Raw genomic sequence first — 26,804 nt, forward strand, 5'->3', positions numbered from 1 at the left:
TTAACGGATAAGATTGAGGCTGAAACTCCTCCATGATTTTATTGCGATCTCCTCGATCAATTTCTTGTCTTATCTCACCTTCCTCCTTATGTTTCCATCTACTCAGCTTCACATTTCCATTCACATGAACAATTTTCTCCTCCTCTGAATTTTCTGGAATGTCCTGATTTACATACATTTCTTCCACTGTCTGGGACAGGTGGGAGCAAATGGGATGGGAATTGATCCACACTGCAACTTGCACTTCATTGGTTGAGATGCCTTTCAGTCCACCTTGTCCTTTCCCTTCTTTAATGTAGGTCTGCTCAACAAACTGGTCAGCAGGTACAGGTTCCTACAAGGTTCATTAAAGGTTTTCACCAACTTAGTCCCCCTTGGAAAAATAATTTTGAGCCTGGCTTTACGATCGGATTTTGTGTTGATGCAAATTAGAGCATATTTAGGGGCCTTATAGGGCCTCATTTGCATATGTAAACATAAAAATAAAAAAAACATACAAACAAAACGTTCTCATCTTAATATAGGTAATCAACTCAGAAAGTTTCATGGCGATATCTATTTATTCATTTCTTTTACCCTATTCACCTGTAGTGTCTCGCCTTAATTGCCAATTTATGCTAATTATGCTAATTGCCCAAAGTGCAACTTTTAGCAACCAAGTCGAATTCCATCCACTAGGTCTATGGATGACATTTCTGCAATAAAACTTTGGGGTACTCAACATTTCTGGGTTTACTATTGGGCCTATGGGGATTACGACTAGACTATAACCCTAATTGCTCCTGACGAGCTGGCTGTCTCCTTGCATAGTTGACTCTGCCGTCGGTGTGTCAATGTGTGTATTAAAGTCGCTTTGGATAAAAGCGTGTGCTAAGTGTAAATTGTAAAAGCTGTATCCTGTATTCTACATGAAAGCGGGGGAAAATTATTTTACACTTCATGCAATATTGTGGTGGAACATAAGCGGAAATCTTCCATTGATAAGCATTTTGCCACCGCGAAACATAAAAACAGAACTGCAGGCAGGACGTCAGGTGACGTATCAAGAATAAATTATTCATTGGACCATTTCTCAGTGTTTTCGTTCTTTTAATTAATGTTTTTTTCAGTAATAACTTAATATTTGACAAATTACTCGGGGAAAATTGCAGTGATAACTTAATGTTTAACATCAGGAGATCTCAACTTTTATCGCAACTTTCACTTCCTCCCGCACTGTAATTACAACCAAAACATTAAAAACACTAACTTTCATCGCAACTTTCCAGAAAACCTCACGCAACATCAGGCATTTTAGGCCGCAACAATCTCAAAAAAGGCCAACGAAATCCTGGAGGGACTGAATAGTCTAAGGCCCCGTTTACACGAGGACGCTTGCGGGTGAAAACGACAAAATATTTTATCGGAAGTGCCTTTTGTTTAGACGGTGACAGCGTTTTTAGGGCATGAAAACGCATAAATCTGAAACCACCCTCCAGAGTGGAAAGTTGAATACGCTCCGCCGTAGCGTTTCCGTCTACACTACCAAGACGCAAAACATTGCTCAGATCTGCTCACGTCGCGTGCGCGTTTACGTCACATACATGTGCCAGTAAAAGGAAATAAACAAAAATCCTGTACGCTTGTTAGAGCTGCTCTGGCAGCTCTAACAAGCGTACAGGATCTTTCCACGAAATGTACAGGATATGTACAGATAGTGTTACTACACAGAGATGGATCTTTTTGTTTTTTGCGGCACGGATAAGAGAAGAAGGAAGATTCTACGCATGCGCTCAGACATGGCGGTGTTGTGTGATAGTGTATCACAGCATCACCTAGCCGCCTGGCATGCATACCCAATCGAATTCCGCACACTTTTGCGTCACCGTATGCACGCAGATTTCCTCCCGAAAACGCTCGTCTAAACACAGAATAAAAAGTGAATACGCGACGCCACTTTTGCGTCTTCTGTTCAGACCGTCATAGTGTAAACGTAGCCTAACTCTATATGTCAAATGTAAGATATGCTGTAGGCCTACGTATAGGCTAGTTTTTTATATCATAAATATTTAAATATTTTCATACCTGAACCACATTCCCCATGGAAAAAGTACACTGTGTTACTTGGTGTTACAACCCTCTTCGTTGATTGGATTGGTGTGAGGCGATTTTCAATGGTCAGATACAGATCTTGTTATAATTAAAATAGCTACATGGTCTACTACTAATTAATTCAATATTAAAGCAATGCATTTCAATCGGGAGATTATTTTCGACTTCAGAAGGGGGGGCGGGCTGCGCAGGATTCGTCAAAACAACAATCCTATGGCGGTTGCCATCGACCACCCCCTTCCACCCAACCCCCCCTCCCCTTTCCCACAGTTATCGTAAACATCCATGTGCACTTCTTTACAAACTTTGGCCATTATTTCATTTTCTGTAACGCATATATCCACGCATATATCCTGCATTTAATGCAGAATATTCTGAACAAAGCCTCGAACATATTGATTCTAGATTCCTGTGATAGGAGTGGGATGCTTTGATGAGGAACATTTATGTACACAATGTATGCACCGTTCACAGATTTTGCAGTGACTAGGGGTGTGCACAGGTACACGTGTAACCGGTTAGTAAATCATTGTTAGTAAGTAAGTTAGTAAGCCATTGTTTCAATGGGAATCGCGACGGTCCATACTTTCAACATAAAGTAAACATATTTATAATTCGAAATTCATCCCAGCCTTTATACCACAGATACACTAGGGTCTATAGTATATAACCGCGTTGTCTGATTACAGTTTAATTCATTTTTCACGATTTACCAGCACTCGTTTTGAAGAATAATCACCCCGCGCCATTCATTTCAATGGGAATCGCAACGTATATACTTTCAACATAAAGTGCACATATTTATCATTTGAAATTCGTCCCAGCCTTTATACCACAGACACTATAGGGTCTATAGCATATAACCTCTTTTTCTGATTACAGTTTAATGAAACAGTAAGCTGACCATATCCTAATTAACACCGCAACTCAAATGAATCACACAGAGATAACCTTGGCAACCGGTCAGACAAATTTTCTTTTTGCGATCATTCTGCTTGCGCATCCGCCGTGTTGATAAACAAATAACAATTTTTTTGTAACCGTTCACACCCCTAGTAGTGACACAGCCTAGGCCTATAACCTATTAGTGAAAGCAAAACACCAAGCTCATTGATTAAACGAGGCAGGGTTATTTGAAACAATTAATTAAGTTATCAAGTGTGAGAGGTCATTCCTCTTCCTGAGTGTGCTTCCTATTTATGTCTAGTGTACATACCCCTACTGCCCAAAATCCCCCCCCCCTCCCCATATGGATATGGAGAATTGTTGCCACGTCCCAGTGGTGGTGGTGTCATATATATGAAAGAGGGCATTCAAATATACTACAATGATCAATTAGGAGGCCGAAGCCCTAAAGGAAGTGATGCAATAGGTGACTGAGGCGAGGACATTAACAAGTAAGCTATAGACCTGCTATCTCTTTAGAGGGTCTCAAAGAACACACACGATTATCAACTGGGGGCTCTAGCCCTACAGGAAAGGCTCACAGAGCATCATCAACTGCTCCATTGAAACGCATTGGCAACAAGCCGTTTGCTAGAAATTAATCTAAATTAGTTGACAATCTTGTCCATTAGATCTTCAACCAGGGTGTATCTTGGGATTACTCTGTGAAAATGTTGGGTCTCTGGAAAAAGGCCAGCCCTAACCCTAACCCAAAACCTAATGTGAATTTCTCTCATAACTTTTTGTCATTATTAAAGAGAGGCCTGATTCTAAGATATGAATGTTGTATGGCTAGGGTGTAGGTCTGGGAAGGACTTCAGGCCAAAAATCTTGCAAGCCAGCCGCTGGGTGAGGTGCAACGAGATGAAGCACTTGCTGAATAATTTCTTGTAGGGCTGGAATTGATTGATTGATTGATTGTCTTTATTTCGAACATGCAAGCAATAAAAAAAAACATGATTATTAATCAATTAATGATTATCAATTGATTATTGATAGATGAAATAAAAAATAAAAGAGACAAAAAAAAACACACAAAAGAACTTTCTACATGCTCGAAAGGGGGTAGGAGGAAGTAAAAAAAACGTATCTAGTCCTACCCCTTAATAGATCAATTTAGCTTGGATAGATGTCACCAACATGTCAGTAAAATGCAAGCTATAATAATGTATACAAATATGAATACAGAATACAGAATAATTGTGTGTATATATATATATATATCTACGCATATATATCTACGTATATTTATAAATAGTCAATATAATCACACACAAATATTGTAAACAATTACATATATAATTGTATACAATTATATACAATTATATATATGTATATATATACTATAAACAATCTATATTACATTATAAATACCTATACATGTATATTATAAGTTACTATATATATAGATATTACAAATATAAATACAAATACCATGTATATTACAAACTACAGTCTACATATGTCAATGTTACAGAGGCTTTTCTAAATTTCTGTACTTTGTGAATACGATGTCTTTATATTTGTTTTTGAACTGACTTATGCTTTGGCTTTTCTGTACTTCCGCACTTAACTTATTCCACAATTTAATCCCTTAATTGATGATCGTATGCGTCCTTTGAGACCCCTGTTGATATAAAAGAGACCCCAGGTCTATAGCTTACTTGTTACTGTCCTGAACTCAGAAGTTACCTATTGCATCACTTCCTTTAGTGCTTCGGCCTCCTAATTGATCATTGTAGTATATTTGAATGCCCTCTTTCATAGATATGACACCACCACAACTGGGGCATGGCAACAACTCTCCATATCCATATGGGGAGGGAGGAGGGGTGCTTGTGGACAGGGACGCAGGAAGTCATATGAAGGGGGGGTGCTGACTACTGAATTGTTGAGCGGGGGGGGGGGGGGTGTGCAAACGATTGTTGACGGGGGGGGGGGGGGGGGTGCAAACGATTGTTGACGGGGGGGGGGGGAATAATAAACGCTCCTATAACGCGCAGCGTGATGCGCACGTTATAAGAGCGGCGGCACTGGGTGCTGTATGTAATCGAATGACGGAGAAAAAAAAAAAAAAACGCGGCATTGCCTGAGTTCAAGTGTTGTAGTTGCGTCTGTTGTCCACTAGGGGGGTGCTGCAGCACCCGGAGCACCCCACTTCCTGCGTCCCTGCTTGTGGACAGGCATAAATAAATAGGAAGCTTGCAATGAGCATTTCAATCACCAGAAATAGTCAATACACACTCAGGGGGAGGAATGACCTCTCACACATGATGGGCCCTATCTTGCATCCGGCGCAATTGACTTAATCACTGGCGCATGTGTCGTTGCTAGTTTGCAACTGGCGCAGAGCGTTCTTTTCCCTCCCGTGCCACGCGTAAATTAGGGAATGATCTTGCGCCCCAAGGGGCGGCTCGGCAAAAGGAGGAGGCGTGTTCTGGCGCAAACGTTCCCTGGTGCTGTTTTGACGTTTCAGAAACCACTTGCACCACAAACCAGGAAATACCTGATTTAAAGTCAGTGGCGCGTTGTTCAGATGCTATTTTAAGGGCGCATGCATAATGTTGCTTGTGCACCTCGCGCATACACTTTGCTTCTCTCATCTACCTAGCCACACATTCTTGGTAAATTATTTGGGAAAGAACAGCCGATACAGCAGAAATAAGTTGTACTTTTAAATCAATGCATCTGCAAACACCGTACAGCAAACACATATTTTCTTGACAAAGACATCGTGTACATGCCCATAACTTTTAGGATTGATGAGTATTTGGTCGTGAGAAAACATTGTTTTACCGCATTTGAGTGTTAAAAAGAATGAATGAATGCAGGCGCGTGTGTGTGCGTCCATCTGTTTAAACACACGCAAACTAAACACGTAACGCATAATACAGTCCATGGCAATGTATATTAACGGGGGGACACATGCATCTTAGGAACACAAGTCGATAACGATAATGCATACAATACTGATAAGAAACAATGTTTATAATGTATTGCGTATCTCATTAAATATCATTAAATAGAACCACATTAAATATGACCGTGCGCATCTCTCAGAGTGACGTAACAAGCAACCAGACAGTGATTAAAAAAAATTAGTCAAGTTGATTTCAAAAGTAACTTATTAATTACAAGTCTAAACTGTGGAAAATTTAAAGATATGGGGGGTAGTCGATGGCAACCACCATAGCAACCATGACAGTCACGTGACGTGGACGCAGGCCCATTGAAAAGAATAGGCCAAAAAAGGTAGGCGTGTCACATGTTTAGAGCCGTTATTGTAATGTGTTTTCCGCTGAGGGCAGTTTTACTACAATCTCGTGTGAGACTGGGTTTAAGGAACGTGGTTAGTTTCAGTTTTTGAGGGGGTCTGCTCAAAAATCGGATAAATCGGATCGTTTTGACGAATCCTGCGCAGCCCGCCCCCCCTCCCCCGTCGAAAAAAATCATTGGTTGCATTGGTTTAATATTGAATCAATTAAATATTAAAATATATATTATAACTAAATAAATATACAATTATTTAGTTATAATTAGGGCTGTCAAAAGATTAACATTTTTAATCTGATTAATCACAGGGTAGCTGTGGATTGATCACGATTAATTACCATTCATAAATATGCCCGGAATTTCTGAATTTCTCTGTATATTGTTGTAGGAACGTAAAGATAAATGACAGAAGGTGGATATATAGGCATTTAGCATGTTCTTTTTTTCATGAAAGAATCCAGATGATGGTGTTATTAATAATGAAAAATAAAATTGAACTTAAACATACCACACCATATTTCAATTTTTGTTTTGTGCCAGTCTCTTTGCAATGCCTATGAGCATATAACATTTTAATTGTTTTAATCAAACTTAAAGATAACAGTCATCCCAAACGTTATGGGCATCTTAGCCATTGCTAAGTTTAGAATGGTTAAACATTGGTTGTAAATTTTCCCTTTTTTAAATTAACAAACTACCACACCTTCATACAATAAAATGTGTCTCTCTTGGCTATTCTTCTTTTAGCCAGTTGCTGAGGCAAACTAAATGGTTGACATTTTCTGAAAGTAAGGCTGACCGTTTTTTTGCACGATGTGGCCTGCCACTGAGAAGAGTCTTTCACATGGAACTGTGGATGCAGGAGTCGCTAGATATTTGCGAGCCAGCAGGGCCAGCTTGTCATGGGCTCCTGAATGAGCAGACCACCACTGCAATGGACAGTCCTCCATACTAATGCAGGGCTCTGCCCTGTACCTGTGTATGTCTCTGCCAGGCTGCACCTCCTCATCAGAATCTGAATCTGAGCACATTTGTAGGAGCAGGCTCATTTTCTTCTTGGGTGGCCCATCTTCAGAAGTCTGTGGAGACCTTCTTGGTGATTGTTCATGCAGCATGCCTCCCAGTGTGGTCCACACCTCTTCTCTTTCACTCTTGGGCAGGGTCTTCAAGTCTTTAAAGCGTGGATCCAGGGCCGTTGCAAGCTTGAGCCATGCGTTGTTGGTCTTTTCTTGGCGGGAGGCTAGGTCTTCTTTGAATGCCGTCTTAAATCGCACCACATATGCAGGGTCCTCATCAGAGACCTCCATTACACGACGCAAGTGGCAGAGGGCAGGCAGTACAACAGAGCAGGATACATAGGCCTCCCCACCCAGGATCTCAGTTACATACCTGCAGTTGAATGAAACACACACACACACACACACACACACACACACACACACACACACACACACACACACACACACACACACACACACACACACACACACACACACACACACACACATCACTAAGTTATTACAACAGAAGTTGGTAGTTTACAAAAAGGTAACATATAATTTCAATTTAATTAATTACATTTTATTTCAAACTATAGGCCTATTAATACTGAATATATGGATTACTAACCGACAGGGCTCTAGAAGAGTCTCAAGTCTTTGCACCTTTCTGGTGGTGTCAGCGTAATGAGTTTGTGCTGCTGTTGGTCCAGGGTTGCTTTTATTGCTGCTTGATTGCGGTTCAGACGCTTGACCATATCCGCCGTCGAATTCCAACGTGTTGGAACGTCCTGGACCAGCGGCTCCTGCTTCTGTCCAAGGGCAGCTTGTTGTGCTTGAAGCTCCGCAGTGTTTGCCGGACTGTGTTTGAAGTGGCCCACAATTTTGCGAGACTTGGACAATGCATGCACAAATCCGCTGTCAGAGAGGCTCACCGTGATGCTTCTCTGTAGGATGTGAGCTATGCTCAAATGTCAAAAGTCTAGCCGCAGCGATCATATTGCGTGCGCTGTCGGTCCCTATAGTTGTGACTTTTCCTTCTATTTCCCACTTGCGTGCTACTGTTAGGAACTGCTCTGCACATGCTTCTGCAAAGTGACGCTGTTCTGCCCCCTTCTGTTTTCATTGTAGTTAGCGCAAACGACTTCAGTTCCCATGTTTTAGTGATATGATGTGCAGTTACACCCAGGTAATTGTTGTTACTCACAGAGGTCCAGTGGTCTCCTGTCAGGGCGACATAGTCAGCTACAGCCAAGTCCTCTTCTTTCTTTTTCTTTTCCGTTTTGTAGAGGTCGTGGATTTTAGTCATTACTGTGCCTCTTGACGGTGGCTTGTAGAATGCGTCGCGTGAAGCAAGTTTCCGCAAGGCCCTTGTCCTCGACAATATTAATCGGCCGACAGTCTTCCATTTGGCAATTTTTTGGGTCAAGTTCTCAGAAATAGACTTACTTAATGCACGGCCTTCGCATGCGTTGATATGGTACTTTAGGCTGGAAGTGCTTCGGTGAAACGAAAACTCCTTCTTGCAGAGTGTGCAAATCACTGCTTGTTTATTAAGTGTTCCATCTTTGTTTTTTTTATATTCAAACTTTCCATCCAGAGGGCCAACAACTTCTTTCGGTTCTGTATCCATCTTGTGTCTCAGTCAAAACTCTAGAGCGGCAAATAGCGGCGGCAAGTGCTGGAGCGGGAAATATTGGGCGGGTCATTTTGCGCATGCGTTAAAGAAATTAACGCGTTAATTCCACAAATTAATCACCCTGCGTTAACGCGTTAATTTTGACAGCCCTAGTTATAATATAAGTAGACCATGTAACTATTATCGTTATAACAAGATCTGTATCTGACCATTGACCATCCTCTCAGAAATGAATGAAATTCATATTAACGGTATGGCACTATATCCCTATTCTCGCCGGCCCTTCTTGAATTTAATAGACCACTTTCATCGCTGCGAGTAGGTCTGGTGGTCTCTGTATATAATAAATAAATATATATAAATATGTATGTATGTAAATAGGTATATACATTCCTATTTATATTTATTTATTATAGACTGAAATCACCAGACCTCGAAGCAACAAAATAAATAAATATATAGGTCCATGTATAAATATGTATGTGTATATATACATACATGTCTATATATATATATATATATATATTTATAGATATTTATTTATTTCGTTATATATAGATATTTATTTATTTATTATATACGGAGACCACCAGACATCCTCGAAGCAACGAGAGTGGTCTATTAAATTCATGATGGGTGCATGGGCGAGAACAGGGATATAGTGCCATACCGTCACTTTGTTGATATTGATGCTTGATTTCATGGGCTTCAGTTTGGTTTGAAATGTGCTGGGGACAGAGACGCACACGCATTCGGAAGTGCATTTTCAGAAGTGCTGGGTACAATGAGGACGCACTATATTTTCTCTCTTGAGTGCCGGTAATGAAAGGTTCTGAAAGACGGCATACCCATGTAGCTTATTACTAAGGAATAAAATGTATGCAAAATCTGTCTGGCACGTTTAATGAAGAAAACGTTTCCAAAAAGCATCGGACATATGACCCACTACGTTCTGTTCCATTTATCCAATGTTGACAACGTGACATGCATAGGCGTCGATTACGCCGGGGACGTGTCCCCACCAGATTTCGTCAAGAATCATTTTGTACCCACCACTTTAAAAAATAAAAATAATAATAAATAAAAAAATCGGGTTGAATTATTATGGATTATTACACGGGTCTTCTCAATGCCGTGGAACGCTCCGTTCACTTGCATGGGCTCTTCACAACTTTGCGGTGAATGCTAGATATAAATTGACCGCTGTCAAGGAAAACAAAGGACTTTTTGCCTATAATGACGTCTTTGGTATCACTCCTAAAGTAGTCCGGTAACTTTTCAACCCCAGCATCTTCGGTTGCTAAGCGACGTCAACGTCTTTGGCGGACTATCTCTGCTGATCAACACTACGAATGCTGGTAACAAATATATTGTAACAAGCCACACCATGTGAAGTCATTTTTTCGTTTTGGCACGTAGCCGTGTAATAAGCGGGATAATGTATAGAACGTCGCCGGTCGAATTTAAGCCCCTTCAGTGGGAAGCAATTACCCTCGCTGCGCGTTGGTGTCCTGTTCGCCCTGTCTGGGCTTATTTTCCCGATAATGACCGGCATTCTACACATTATCCCTTACTTATTAAACGGCTCTTCTCAATGCTGTAGACTACATTCTTGTTCGGTTGCAAAGCGACGTCAACGACTTTGGCGAACTATTTCTTTGCTGATCAACGCTACGAATGATAACAAATACATTGGAAAAAGACACACTGTGTGAAGTAATTTTTTCGATTTGGCAAGTAGCCATTACTAATAATACCAATACTCTTTGGCTGGGATGATGAGGCATCAGACAATCAAGTCATTTTAGCCTGAATACATAGGTAAGAAGCACCAGAGCAGGTTGCTAGTACCATGGACAGTATCAGAACGATAACCTGTTGAACTTAACGGATCTGGTTGGCTACACCACGGGATGCATCTGCAGACCACTGCCACATAAATAAAGGTAAGACGCGATATTTATTGCTTAAGATTTGCTGGTGCTGTGGCGAGGTCTTTTGTGTGTTTTGCACTCAAGTGGTCGGCTGTTTTAACTTGCAATTGATAGTCGGTGGAGTCAGTCTCTTGTTGAGACAAAGTGACTTTTGGTCATTCTTGCTTTGCTTGAATTCTGGAATAATTGTGGGGGGGAGTGCCTGAGCTTTGGTCAGAATGCCTGATGTAGGCTAGTTTTGATGGAATCCGTGTTGTGAATTGAGAACAGCCAGCTCATGATCTGATACAGCGTTCAGCTGTGCAACAAATATTTTTTCCTTTTTCAATCTTGACGACTTTTGTAGTGCTGTGTGTAGCCACACCTTTGGCCCTTCTGACCTTAAACACACAGTTAAATTCCTTTCCTAGCTCCTCTTGTTTATGTTGTTAGCTTAGCCATATCATGTCACGTTGTCAACATTGGATACGTGGAGCAGAACATAGTGGGTCATATGTCCGATGCTTTTTGAAAACGTTTTCTTCTTAAAACGTTTTCAAAAAGACGATTTTGTATGCATTATATTCCTTAGTAATTAGCTACATGGTTATGCCGTCTTTCAGAACCTTTCATTACCGGCACTAAAGAGAGAAAAAAGAGTGCATCCTCATTGTACCCAGCGCTTCTAAAAATGCACTTCCGAATGCTTCTCTGACTGTCCCCAGCACATTTCAAACCAAACTGACGCCCATGGCGACATGAGATGGCTAAGCTACATTACACTACAACATTGAGAAGAGCCTTGTAATAAACAAAAATAATTGACAGCTGAACGTTAGGAAGGCCCATGCACGAAAAAATAACTTCACATGGTGTCTTTTTACAAGGTGAATTTTCAAACATAATTCACAGCCGGAAGTTGTGAAGAGCCCATTCAAGTGAACGGAGTGTTCCAAAGCATTGAGAAGACCCGTGTAATAATCCATAATTATTCAACTCTGATATATATATATATTTTTATTTTATTTTTTTACAAGTGGTGGGTACAAAATGGATCTTGACAAAATCTGGTGGGGACGCGACCCCAGCGTCCCCGGTGTAATCGACGCCTATGCTTGATTTGCGTTAAAGGGCTGTTATCCTCATGGATGACCGTGAATTGGAGGTCAGTCTGATGCTAATGATATCTAAATATTGTTGAAAACTTAAAACAATTGAACAGAATTCTGAAATAGTCGGCCTCATGTTATAGGGAAATATTCGATTCCTGACGACTTTTACAGTCATAGCCTACTAGACCTGGTCTATAGAGTGACGCGCTAAAGCACAGCCAGGTATGGTGCGTAATGGAGATTCCAAAGCGGTCAGACTTTGGTCAGAACCAAGAGACGTTTTTACACTCCCGGACCCTATACACACTGGCGGTTTCTTTTTGATGTAGGCTAAATGCAATTAGACGCTCCGCGGTTCCAGAGAGGGGGGCTTGGGTAGAGGAGTTGCTGCGTTGTCTCTACAGAGACAATAATGCAGCAATATCAACTTGAGCAGTTCTAACTCGAGAGACTGTGAAATCTGGGAGCTGCTGACCATCATGGGAGAGAAGGTGATGCAGTCGCATTTAACAAAAAGGTTGAAAGATGGTGCGATCTACGAGAAAGAGGCAGAGGAACGTTCTTTACGAGTCTTTTGTCTGGAAAAATGTGGTCAGCAATATAAAGAATATGTTGGTGTTTTTGCACTTGTAAATTGTTAATCACGTTTGTAGCCTACTCAGACATTAACACATTCTTGCATGCGGGTGTCTTCATTCATTAAAAACATTTGAGAGTATGGAATTTATTCCAAAGAGGTCTATACTCCGTGCACAGCCCCGCCTTCTCCAGTGAACCAAGAAAGCCCGGTGAATTTGCCGGGCGTGCCAAGCCGCGGTGTAGAAAGGCCTATGGAGCGATCGCTGATAGGTCCGTCCTATGCACCGAAACTTTTTACAATGCAACAAAATATTTAAAGAGCATCAAGCTATTCAAATCTCTATTATGCACAGATAATAACAGTATATTACAGTATATAATATATATTATATTATTAACAGTATAGTCTTTTGTGTTAGGTTAAACAGGGATTTGATAACATTTTTAATTTAAGCACCACCCACAATTGTTCTGTCCCATCCACAACTGGAATCCTGGCACCGTACCTGGTTTGTGCCACGGAATATGAGTGTCATTAACTTGCATTGGAGCAAATTCCGTTGGCATATCACGGACAATTTAAGTGATTCCGTGAGGCCACCACGGATTTTGAGTTAAGCACCCTTGGTCGACTCATTCATTGAAACGGGGATCTGTGTGTGGGCCACGGAATACGAGTGTCAACTTGCATTGGAGCAAAATCCGTGGCCATATCATGAAAATTGGTGCGTTTCCGTCAGGATTCCACGGATTTTGAGTTAACGGTCCGTGGTCATTTCACGGATTCCTGTAAGACCAAGTTGCCTTATGACATTAGACCTTTTGCTTGCTCAAGAAGAGGAAATCCAAAGCAGGATGAAACAGCATAATGATAAAGGAACAAAAGAGAATTGACACAGACCTCAATAGATGTCTGACTTCTAGGGTGAAGAATGTGTTCAACCTGGGCTAAAAAAAAACAGACATCAGATACAACCTCTTCCATATTACCTTTATACAGGAAGCAGCCTGGAACCTATGACTTTACTCCAATAAAAGCCTTTACTCCAATAAAAGGACTTCTGCCAGAACGTAGCCCTCAACAGATGGTCTGCTCTGAGCAGGTCTGGTTTGAGCAGGTCTACTTAGAGCATTTCTAGTTCGAACAGGTGTACTTAGAGCAGATGTACTTAGAGCAGGTCCTCCTGTGCTCTCAGCCAGACTGAACCAGACCTAGATGTCTGGTTCAGTCTGATGGTCAAAACTGGCCACGCTGTGAAGCTCTGAGCAGAGATCCAACCTTTTGTTTTACTTCAACAGAGGAACACGAAGACGAGGCTGAGGAGGAAGATGAAGGTTCTGACTCCCACCAGCACCATCCTACTGAAACACAACATAGCACCATCAACCCAGCACCACCCAAACAAAGCCCTGCACTACCCAACTCTGAATAACTCAACCCAGTACCACTCAAAAACAACCCAGCACCAAACCAGCCCAATCCAAACACAACACCACCCAACCAGGCATCCCCGAAAACAGCTGCACCCATACACAACCCAGCACCACCCAAACACAGCCGAGCACCACCCAAACACATCCCATAACCACCCAAATACAACCCAGCAACACACAAGCCAACATCACTCATCCCAGCACCAGCCGAACACAACCCAGCACAACCCAAACACAGCCCAGAACCACCCAAACACAACCCAGCACCGACCAACTCAGCATCACTCAACTGAGCACCACCCAAACACAACCCAGCACCACCCAAACACAACCCAGCACCCAAAAAACACAACACGCACCACCCAAACGCAACACAACACCTCCCAAACACAGCCCAGCATCACCCGATCAGGCATCACACAACCCAGCGCCACCCAAACACAATCTAGCACCACCCAAACACAACCGGGCACCTCTCAACATAACAGAACCAAACATGACACCAATAATAATGGTAGTGACTTAAGTAAGAGTGACCTTTGACCTCGTCCTGTTTTAGAATCAGGGAAGGATCCTGACTACCGAGACGTGAGCATCAGACCCGACCTGAAGGTCAAGGACCTCTACGACGTGGAGGAGAGACTGGGGACGTAAGGACACACATCTGTACTGTTGTGTGTGTGTGTATATATATATATATATATATATATATATATATACACACATATATATACATACAAATATATATATACATAGGCCTACATATGCATATATATACACACACACATACATACATATATATACATATATGCATAGATACATATATACACATATACATACATAGGCCTACATATATATATATACATATACATATACATATACATATATATATATATACTAGTTTAACGCGTTATTGACGGCGTTAACGCAAACCAATTTAAACTGCGTTAATTTTTTTACCACGTGATTCACGCTCTTTTGGCTTGGCAAACACTAGTTTTTTCACCAGCTGTCTAGCAGCACCTAGTCACGTTAGCAAAACTACAACACCATACCGGATCTAGCTACACCGGAAACAAAACAACAAGCACGTCGCACAAACTTGTTTTCGGCAAGCCATAGATATATAATTTTCAACCGATTTTCAAACGGTTTGGTTTGTTATAAATGTCAGAGATGTAGGTATGACAGTACATAATTATGAATAATTGAATAATGGATAATGTTCTAAAATAGGTACAAGATTTCCCTATGCAAATATATATCAAGAAAGGCTGCATGTTGAAATCCCCACCCTGTACAGAGATGTATTTATGTAATTATAACCATGCATTTTCATATGAAATTAACATTAAACAGAACCGGTAGATGCAATAAATACACACATGCACAAGGTATTCATGCTATTTATGTTAAATCAATATATGGGCTACTAACCCTAACTCAGCAATCTATTGTGTTGGTGACTTCACTCAAATCTATCTACAGTCAAGTATGCATTTAGACAAATATAAAAAATATGAATACAATATGTGCAACCTTTGTGGCTGTTCAAGACACACTAAAGGCATGATGCCACCATAGGTTTGCAGAGAACTATATACAATATGCACACTGAAGGCATGATGCCACCATTGGTTTGCAAAGAACTATTTACAATATGCACACTGAAGGCATGATGCTACCAATTTCCCACTCTATCCTCATCGCTCTGGCTTTGGGAAAACTTAAAAAAGTGAGAAATGCACCTAGGTAGGCTATATTGATTATTGTCATCATTTTCAATCAGTATTTAAGATTAACCACACTAAAAACAATAAAAAAAAGTGTCCAATTCCATTCAGTGATTGTGTTAACAAACATATTCTAAAAAGCCTTGTGTCAACAACAATCTAGCAATACTATTATGTCATACTAGCCCCGCTGTTCCTGTGTAACAGGACCTGTATTGTATATACTTCCACTAAGTAACTAACGATTATCCTAAAAATAAGTCATAATATTGTAATATCCTACAGGTGAAAGGTGATCCCACGGGTTCTCGTTTCGAGAGTTCGCAGATTAACGCATCCGTAGGCTGCACAAAAGTCTGGCATCTTCACTTGTCAGCAATTTCCTGTAGAATTCATAATGTAAGACAAACAAACCCGATTGGAAATCATGTGCAACTTCCGTTTAATCATGTTCAACTTAAATTATATTGAAAATAGCAATTCTGCCTCTCATATCAATGTAAAATTACTGGGTAGCTAGTAGCCTACCCGTGATACACAACTAAGCTGCACGATTAAGTCGTTTTTCGAAGAGAAAAACTGCAATTTAAACATGTTCAAGCTTTCAGCGAGATAAGAGTTTGTGCAGATCACTGATTTACGTCCGCTACAACAGATTCCACCAGAAAGCTTTACTGTGTTAAGATGGCAGCCCATGGCGACGTTCTAGATGCCACCGTAGTTCATCTAGTTAATATATATATCTATGGTGGCAAGCAAGGATACGGAGCTACGGTGGCGCATTGCATTCACGTCACAAAAAAGAAATCTGGTTATCTCATAATTATGAGAAAATGTCTCATAATTACGAGATCTTTATGTCATAATTACGAGATCAATGTCTCATAATTACGAGATCTTTATCTTTCCCATTATTACAAGATAATTATCTCATAATTACGAGATAATTATCTCATAAATACGAGATATTTTTCTCGTAATTATGAGATAATTATCTCGTGATTGCAACATCAGAATCCCATAGCCGAGTCTTCCACCACATGTTGTTCAGTTGATTGTTGGTCGGTACTTCCGTAAAGATGGAAAGTAATTGGCAGTTTCGGAGTTTGCGGTTCAATAGATCGTCAGTGAAACCTTGTTGTGACACAAATGACACCTTTAGCTAAATAACCTAGAGACCCAGCTACAACATTGTTTTCATCCAAACAAGCTGTCTTTAGCTGTCGGCTTACACAGTCTCGAGCTTAGGGATCGTCTGCAAAGTGCAAAACGGAAAACGACCACAATGGTCAAATTTCAATACCGTCGCCATTATTTACCCTAGAGCCCCACAACTTGTTCATATAGTCATGGCCTCTATTATGGTCTTACTACAATCTTTTGTTTTGAAAAATATATCTCTTATTTTAAAGGATTGTTCATTTTGCAATAATTTCAATAGCGTCCCCATTATTAACTCTAGAGCCCCAAAACTTGTTCCATATAGGCATGGCCCATATTTTTCCAAACCAAAGGTTGTAGTAGGACCATAATGAGCACGAGCCTCTATGGAACAAGTTTTGAGGCTCTAGAGTCAATAGTGGCGACGCTTTTGAATTTGTTGCTAAATAAAAATTCCTCAAAAATAAGAAGAGATATATTTTCACCACTAAAGGTTGTAGTAAGACCATATAGAGGCAATGCCTCTATGGAACAAGTTGTTGGGCTCTATAATCAATAATGGCAACCCCATTGAAATTGTTGTAAAATAAAATGGACATTGACATTTTTGTCAAATAGAAATTCCTCGAAAATAAGAACAGATATTTTTTTCAAAACTAATGGTTGCACGAAGACCATATAGAGGCCATCCCTATATGGAACAAGTTTTGGGGCTATAAAGTAAAAAATGGCGACGCTATTGAATTCTTTGCCCAATATAAATTCCTCAAAAATAAGAAGATATATATTTTTCAAAGCTAAAGGTTGTAGCGAGACCATATAGAGGCCATGCCTATATGGAACAAGTTATGGGGCTCTAGAGTTAATAACGGCGACGCTATCGAAATTGTTGCTAAATAGAAAATCCTTAAAAATAAGTTTAGATATATTTTTCAAAGCTAAAGGTTGTAGTAAGACCAAATAGAGGCCATGACTATCTGGAACAAGTTGTGGGACTCTAGAGTCAATAATGGTGACGCTATTGTGGTCGTTTTCAGTTTTGCACTTTGCAGAGAAGCTCGCGGCTGAAAACCAGAACTAACCAGCGAGTGCCCATTCTCCTCATATTAGACATTGGCGGTGTCCATGCAAAATAGTGCCGGGGGGAAATGCCAGCAACCGGAAGGGGAGGAGTAGCGGTGAAATCCGACGCTAGGCAATAGACGCTGTCCACTTCCGTTCAGCCAGACTAATGCTGCGTTCGAGTATTCTCTGCGAACCGACTCGGATCTCGGATCTGACGCCACGCCCACAATCTGATGCCACGCCACGCCCACACACGTGTCCCAAACATGGACGCCACCCGGAAAGCTGTTGTCGCGGTAGCATTGGCAGAGGACCAGGCGCTCCAAAATAAGTAGGCTATAGGCCATAGGCAGAGATACGGACGCAGTAAGGTATTGCAGTAATACGAGTGATTGAAATTGCCATTTAAACCACCAAAGTGGTCCAAGCACAATGAAAACAGTTCATACTTCAAGTCACAATGGGCGCAGCCATCTTGAATTCTGTCTCGGAATTTTTGTTCGGTCACCACTGAGTTCAACCGAGATGGCGAGTTCGCCGTCCGAGGAAAAGGGGCGTGTTTGTGAGTGTCGCTAGGCAACGTCCTCGGACCTCCAAGACGGATGGATATTAAAACGCGGCATAAGAGGGGAGCAACTGAGCGGCCCCTTCCGAAGTGGTACAGCCCAGGTGGGCCTTGAACTGCGATTGGTCAGAAAGACGTAACAGCATTGAACTCTCATGCAGGCTCGAACAGAGTGACACAAACACAAACACACACTTTTAAGGAGTTTTTCATCCGCTCCGTACGGTGGCGCATTGCATTCACATCACAAAAAGAAAATCAGGTTAGCTCGTAATTATGACCTAAAGATCTCATAATTATGAGAAAATATCTCATAATTAGGAGATCTTTATGTCCTAATTACGAGATAATTATCTCGTAAAAATGTGGTGGAAGACTAGGCTATGGGATTCTGATGTTGTAATCACAAGATAATTACCTCAGATAATTATCTCATAATTACGAGAAAAATATCTCGTATTTATGAGATAATTATCTCGTAATTATGAGATAATTATCTTGTAATTATGGGAAAGATAAAGATCTCGTAATTATGAGACATTGATCTCGTAATTATGACATAAAGATCTCGTAATTATGAGATATTTTCTCATAATTATGAGATAACCAGATTTCTTTTTTTTGATGTGAATGCAATGCGCCACCGTAGCTCCGTATCCTTGCTTGCCCCCATAGATATATATATTAACTAGATGACCTACGGTGGCATCTAGAACGTCACCATGGGCTGCCATCTTACCACAGTAAAGCTTTCTGGTGGAATCTGTTGTAGCGGACGTAAATCAGTGATCTGCACAAACTCTTATCTCGCTGAAAGCTTGAACATGTTTAAATTGCAGCTTTTCTCTTCGAAAAACGACTTAATCGTGCAGCTTAGTTGTGTATCACGGGTAGGCTACTAGCTACCCAGTAATTTTACATCGATATGAGAGGCAGAATTGCTATTTTCAATATAATTTAAGTTGAACATGATTAAACTGAAGTTGCACATGATTTCCAATCGGGTTTGTTTGTCTTACATTATGAATTCTACAGGAAATTGCTGACAAGTGAAGATGCCAGACTTTTGTGCAGCCTACGGATGCGTTAATCTGCGAACTCTCGAAACGAGATACAGATACATGACCTTAAAAAATGAAATATTCAGAGGAGTTTATTATCTTAGCCGCTAAGATAATAAACTCTGAATATTTAATTTTTTAAGGTCATGTATCTGTTCTAAAAAGGCGTTAAAAACATGCGATGACGTCACACATTGTCATACTGTCAGAGGTACTGCTTTACGGCAGTTTCTGAAGTACTTCGGCACTTCCGCATTTCCCTTTTCCCGCAACGATAACACCAGCTGTTGGAGGTAAGGTTTTTTTTTGCTTAATACACTAGTTACAGAGTTTTAGTGAGCTAATGTAAAAAAAAAAAAATGCGCGAATGTTTTACGTGTATGTTACTTACAGAGTGTTTTTTTTAATCCTTACTAGTGCCGATGATAAAGCTTTTTTTTTATGGTCAACGATCATGAGCCATTTCTTTCTCCTGAAATAGAAACCTGGATTAGAATCATAATTTTAAGACTGCATCAATTTAGTTTACATCAGTAAACAATCTCCTAGAGAGCAGTGTTCTGTTGTACTCCTCCTCACGCATCTTCCTTTCTTGATCGCTACAGTTGGACCTTGATGCTGGGACAATGGACAAGTCTTCTTCCTCTGTCCTTTTTCCCTGCCTCTGTTCAGTATGCCGTGTTGTTAAATCATTTCTCTTTTTTTTTTCATTAGTTACTATTAGTTACTGTTCTTATTGTGTTCTTGTTAGTGTGATGTTTGAATAAACTTGCCTGTTGCAATGATGGAATAATGTTTGTATAATTACTGTTATACAACTGTTACTGTTTCAATGTGACCCAGACCATATTTCTCATTTAACAAACAAGTATAGCTTATAATGTGTTGCAGGGCAGAGCAATTATATTCAATGGCTTAAAACAAACCCATCTGTAAAGATCAGTGAATGCATAGAAATCAATGACAAGTGGTGTAGATGATTTTACCTCTGTGCAAGGTCATTGGCCCAAGTCCTACAAAAAAATAACGACTGTAATAGCAGATGTTGAAGTTGTTAAATCGTTAACTAACAATTTGTGTGGAACAATCGGTTAAGGTAAGTTAAGTGCTTGAGTCTCGACACCTTAGAGAATGTCTAATAATATCGATAATATGTCCATGAGTTTACATAGGAATGAATAGGCGCCATTTTGGAATCCGTTGTCCATTCTATAATACGTCCATGGCTCTGACACCGCTGCTGCTTCCTGGGCGTAGCCCCGCCCTAGACGATTGTGATTGGTTTAAAGAAATAAAGAAATAAAAACAGGCCTGCCCAGTTTCCCCAAGGATAGACGGCTCGAGGTAGCGTGGTTCCAGACCAATCTACTTGCTGTAGTTTGGTCTGGCTTTGCGAGACTACTCCCCTCTAGACAAAATCGACATGGTTGCGACGTTGACAGTTTGTTGCGTCTGAGTGAGAGGATGCGGGTGCACAGCTCAGGCTGCCGCCTGCCGGACGGCGCTGCAAGGAACTTTTATAAATGCAATATAGTTATCCCTCAGTAATCAGCCCGACAGCCCCGAAACATTAACGGCTCACCGGGAATTCTCCCGACTCTCCCGATTACCACTCCGCCACCGTGTGTGTGTGTGTGTGTGTGTGTGTGTGTGTGTGTGTGTGTGTGTGTGTGTGTGTGTGTGTGTGTGTGTGTGTGTGCGTGTGCGTGTGCGTGTGCGTTTGCGTGTGTGAAGGCATTATTCGATAGCCGGGTAATGTGTATAGCCCTACGTACGGTAGGAATATTCAAACTGGTTTAAATAATACATTTTATTGTATTTGCTGAGCAAGAGTTTTGTTCGAAAGTTCAGTGATTGAAACAAATAAAGCCTGGGCTATTGAAGTTTAACGGTAGGCCTACCACTGTCATGCACCTACCCGATGTCCAGTGGACCGGGTTGAATTCACTGCAGCTCTCTCTTCTTACTGTCCTTCTCAACACTCTTTGATCTCACTAAAAGGCTAGCAGCACAAAATCAAGGGATATTTATAGTAGAAAAAAATGTGCGATTAATCGCGAGTTAACTATGACATTAATGCGAATAAATATTTGAATCGCTTGACAGCACTCTGACACACGCAGAGCAGTTCAAAGAGATGGTTTATTTGCCGCGTAAATACAACCACCAGGGTGGGAAAAGGGTCATCAACCTCCTTTATGATATAGTCCAACCAATCCAACGCCTTCCACCTGTATCTTTCCCGCAGGCCGTACAGCAACTCCACATATATATATATATATATACATACATACATACATACATACATACATACATACATACATACATACATACATACATACATACATACATACATACATATGTGCTCACCATCTCAAGCATCTCACCAAACTTACCCTAAAACACATGCAGGTATATAGATGTACATATGTTTACATGAATATACAAATAGAGGATATAGATATGTATATTTCATTGTGTACATGTTTGTCTTTATACACATGCATATCTATATATACGTATGTATATCTATATATGTATGTCTATATAAATGCATGTGTTTTAAGGTTTGGCCAGATGCTTGAGCTGGTGAGTATATATTTACGTCTATATTTATATATGTCTTTATTTATGAATATATGTATGCATATATTAATGTATATATGTTAATATTTATGTATATATGTATGTATATATTTATGTATTTATTTACATTCATATGAATGTATATATTTATGTCTATATTCATGTAAATATACTGTATGTATGTCTATATTTATGTATACATTCATGTTTGTATTGATGTCTATATTGATGTATACATTCATGTCTATATATCTCTGTCTATATGTATGTATATATTCATGTCTATATATTTATGTCTATGTTAATATTGATGTATATATGTCTATATACCTGTGTGTCTAGGGGTAAGTTCGGCCAGGTGTTTAAGCTTGTGGAGAAAGCCACCAGGAAGACGTGGGCCGGTAAGTTCATCAAGGCGTTCTCGGCCAAGGAGAAGGAGAACGTGAGGCAGGAGATCCTCATCATGAACAGCCTGCACCACCCCAAGCTGGTCCAGTGCATCGATGCCTTCGAGGGCAAGTCCGACATCGTCATGGTGCTGGAGATGTACGTATCATGCTACACTCAGAGCTGGCCCTCCCTATACGCAAACTAAACGGCCGCTTAGGGCCCCAAGAGTGCTGTATTTTTTTTTATATCTATATAATTAGGGGTCCTACGAAATCCGTAGGATCTCTATTGTAATCGTTAGTATTATTATTATTAGGGTTCCTACGAAATCCGTTGTAACCCTATTGGTTTCGTTAGTATTATTATTAGGGGTCCTACGAAATCCGTAGGAACCCTACTGTATTGTAATCATAGTATTATAATTATTTTCCTGACAAAATCTGCCATGTCTCAAAAACGACATTGTCGAAAATTGCCAGGCTTGTAAAACTCGTAAATGGAGTTAGGGATAAAAAGGATGAGCCAGAATGAAGTGTAGGTGGCGCTATAACCTTAGAAGTGCAATATATATGAAACTTGTTATACTTGCACCATTTGTCACGATGAACAACTTTCATGATGCATCCCACACGGTCAGACCATTGAATATAGTGCAGTGACCACAACTTGACCAAACACCCACACATTAACTTCTTTGGTGCCGAAAGTGGTTAAAGCTGCAAACTCGGCACACATGTACCAGGTGACTGTGGGACTATATGGTGGTCTGAAATGCAAGTGAGAAGCGGCAAACGGCAGAAGCTTTGTGGGCTGTTCTATGGCGATGTTGCTATTTTACCGGCGGATAAATGACTCTTGCGCCCGGCGCAAATCTATAAAGGGTTGGTCTGAAGTAGCCAAATTACCCGTAGATGTGGTTTGGGCGTAACGTGTAATAAACCAATGAGAGTACCATCTCCCATCCCCTTTAAGAGCCATGAGCGCATTTTAATCTGAGTTGATATTTTGACAGCGCGTTTGCAGTCTCCGATGAGACAGATGCATGACCACATTAATTTCAAACTTCGGCTCAGGTTATGGCAAAATAATATGGCCTAATTCACACATGGAATAGCGTTTTCTTCCACAAATCCTCAAATACATTTTGGCAAAGAAACTCATCACACATTTGATATGAGGTAACTGTGGTTGTATTCAATGATATAGGCACAGTGTTAGGGAGTAACGGAATACATGTACCGGCGATACGTATTCAGAATATTAATCATAGCTAACTGTATTCCGTTACAGTTACAATTTAAATAGTTGGTATTTAGAATACAGTTACATTGTTGAAATCAATGGATTACATGCCGATACTTCTGTTTCAGCAGTTTATTCGTGCTTTCACACCAACAGCATTTAGTGCGCACTAAACGAGTTTGGTCCCTTGGTTCGGTACGTTTGCGTTGGCGTGAATGCAACCACCTCACTTCGATGTGAACCAAATCAGCCGACCGAGACCTCCCTGAACAGCTGGCCTCGGTTCGCTACCAAACAAACCCTGGTACGGTTCGCTTGAGATGTGAAAGCGAACGCACATCGGTCCATTCCAGTTCTGAAAAGCAAATGCCTCTTTGGACGTAACAGGCACCCGCTCAGCCGCTCGCATTATGGGAATTATTGTTTGATAAGCGGTAACTATAAGACTAGCAGCAAATTGTCTGACCGTCTGGGAATTTGGACAGACACCCAAATAAAACCTATGCTGGAAAACACACATAAAAATGCCGATGCATTTAACAGATTTAGCACCAGGACGAGTGAGAAGGAGTTCTACCGGTCCACTACCGCCCAAAACCTATTTGTCCATTGATTGAACGAACCAATGATTGAATCCCTCTCTCTCTCTCTCTCTCTCTCTCTCTCTCTCTCTCTCTCTCTCTCTCTCTCTCTCTCTCTCTCTCTCTCTTTCTCTCTCTCTCTCTCTCTCTCTCTCTCTCTCTCTCTCTCTCTCTCTCTCTCTCTCTCTCTCTCTCTCTCTCTCTCTTTGCATGAACATACCTCTATAGTCTTTGTTCCACTACAGCAAATTATATAAAATTGTGCACTTTCAGGGAGACTTGGGCCTAACACATTCAGCCAGTTTGAACAGAAAAACATACCAGAATAGGCCTGTTAAGCAGGATTTGATGCCGCATCCCTTCACTTATGAAATGCAATTCCATGTGAAAGTAATCCAAGTATTCAGAATACAATACTCAGATTGAGTGATGAAACGGAATACGTTACATATCACATTTTTGGGCATGTATTCTGTATTCTGTAACTGGATACATTTGAAAAGTATCCTTCCCAACGCTGTATAGCAATACATTGACAAACATAGTTTCTTACCATTATTACATGCATTATCGTCGACTTGTGTTCCTAAAATGCATGTGTCCCCCGTTAATATACATTGCCATGGACTGTATTATGCGTTACGTGTTTAGTTTGCGTGTGTTTAAACAGATAGACGCACACACGTGCGCCCGCAGTCATTAATTATTTTACACATACACACACGGGCGCCCGCATTCATGCATTCTCACTCAGGGTAAAACAATGTTTTCTCACGATTAAATACTCATCAATCAGTTTGCGCCAGAACACACCTCCTCCTTTTGCTGAACCGCCCCTTTGGGCGCAAGATCATTCCCTAATTTACCGACGCGTGGCGGTGGAGGGAAAAGAACGCTCTGCGCCAGTTACAAACTAGCAACGACACATGCGTCAGTGTATAAAGTCATTTGCGCTGGATGCAAGATAGGGCCCTATAACTGAAAAAACAACAAAAAATGGTTTGTTTGAAGTTCTCCCTTCTGAACCGCTGCCTCTCTACAATGCAGGCTGGGCCCTAAAGCGGTACACTAATTATTTCGCTAACATCTGTTTGACAGTGGATTTTGACAAAGTGCTTTAGAAACATGGTTGGTGATTGTTTAGCTTTTAAGGTATACGAATGCCATATTACCATACCGACCAAGCTCACCATACCTCCACGTACAGAAGACATGTATTTCTCAAAATATACTCTAATCTGGCAGTCTACGGTCATACGGTCATACTGTCGGTCATACAGTCATACTGTCGGTCATACGTTCATACGGTCATACTGTTGGTCATACTGTCGGTCATACGGTCATGCTGTCGGTCATACAGTAATACTGTCGGTAAAACAATCATACTGTCGGTCATACGGTAATACTGTCGGTCATACTTTCATACTGTCAGTCATACTGCCAGTCATACTGTCATACTGTCGGTCATACTGTCATACTGTTGATCATACAGTCATACTGTCGGTCATACAGTCATACGGTCATACTGTCAGTCATACAGTCATACTGTCGGTCATACTGTTGATCATACAATCATACTGTCGGTCATACGGTCAGACTGTCAATCAGACTGTCGGTCAGACAGTCGGCCATACGGTCATACTGTCGGTCATACAGTCATACTGTCGGTCATACAGTCATACTGTCGGTAAAACAATCATACTGTCAGTCATACGGTCATACTGTCGGTCATACTTTCATATTGTAGGTCATACAGTCATATTGTCGGTCATACAGTCAAACTGTCGGTAAAACGGTCATACTGTCGGTCATACGGTCATACTGTCGGTCAAACTGTCGTACTGTCAGTCATACTGTCAGTCATACTGTCATACGTTCATACTGTCAGTCATATTGTCGATCATACAGTCATACTGTTGGTCATACGGTCAGACTGTCGATCAGACTGTCGGTCAGACAGTCGGTCATATGGTCATACTGGCGGTCATACAGTCATACTGTCGGTCATACAGTTATTCTGTTGGTCATACGGTCATACTGTCGTCGTACAGTCAAACGGTCATACAGTGCTGCTTTTGCACAATTTTTTTTGTGCAAAAATTGAGATGTAATAGCAGATATCTTTCGCATGAACATACCTCTATAGTCTTTGTTCCACTACAGCAAATTATATAAAATAGTGCACTTTCAGGGAGACTTGGGCCTAACACATTCAGCCAGTTTGAACAGAAAAAAGTAAGAAACTAAATGGATCCTATGTTCACAAATAAAAAAGGAGCTGTGTTGGTTTAAATTAAGTCCAGGTAACCCTTCATGGTTACTTGCAAATATATTATTTTTTTCACAAAGCAATTTATTTAATAAGAAAGGAAACATTCTAAACATACAGTTCATGTTAGTATAAGAAAACAATGGTGGAATTAAGATTTTTTACTG

At 40.7% G+C, this 26,804-nt stretch overlaps 1 protein-coding gene across 1 annotated transcript in view; it reads left to right on the forward strand.

The window, feature by feature from the left end:
• Positions 1 to 26,804, forward strand: part of mylkb (myosin light chain kinase b) — an 81,624-nt gene that overhangs the window by 24,718 nt on the left and 30,102 nt on the right. Inside the window, exons 9-11 of the mRNA XM_060074660.1 lie at positions 13,850 to 13,885; positions 14,544 to 14,634; positions 22,498 to 22,701. Of these exons, the coding sequence (XP_059930643.1) occupies positions 13,850 to 13,885; positions 14,544 to 14,634; positions 22,498 to 22,701 (331 nt within the window). The remainder of the gene's footprint in view (positions 1 to 13,849; positions 13,886 to 14,543; positions 14,635 to 22,497; positions 22,702 to 26,804) is intronic.

The sequence above is a fragment of the Gadus macrocephalus genome, chromosome 16 (genome assembly GCF_031168955.1).
Source record: "Gadus macrocephalus chromosome 16, ASM3116895v1".
NCBI lineage: Eukaryota > Metazoa > Chordata > Actinopteri > Gadiformes > Gadidae > Gadus > Gadus macrocephalus.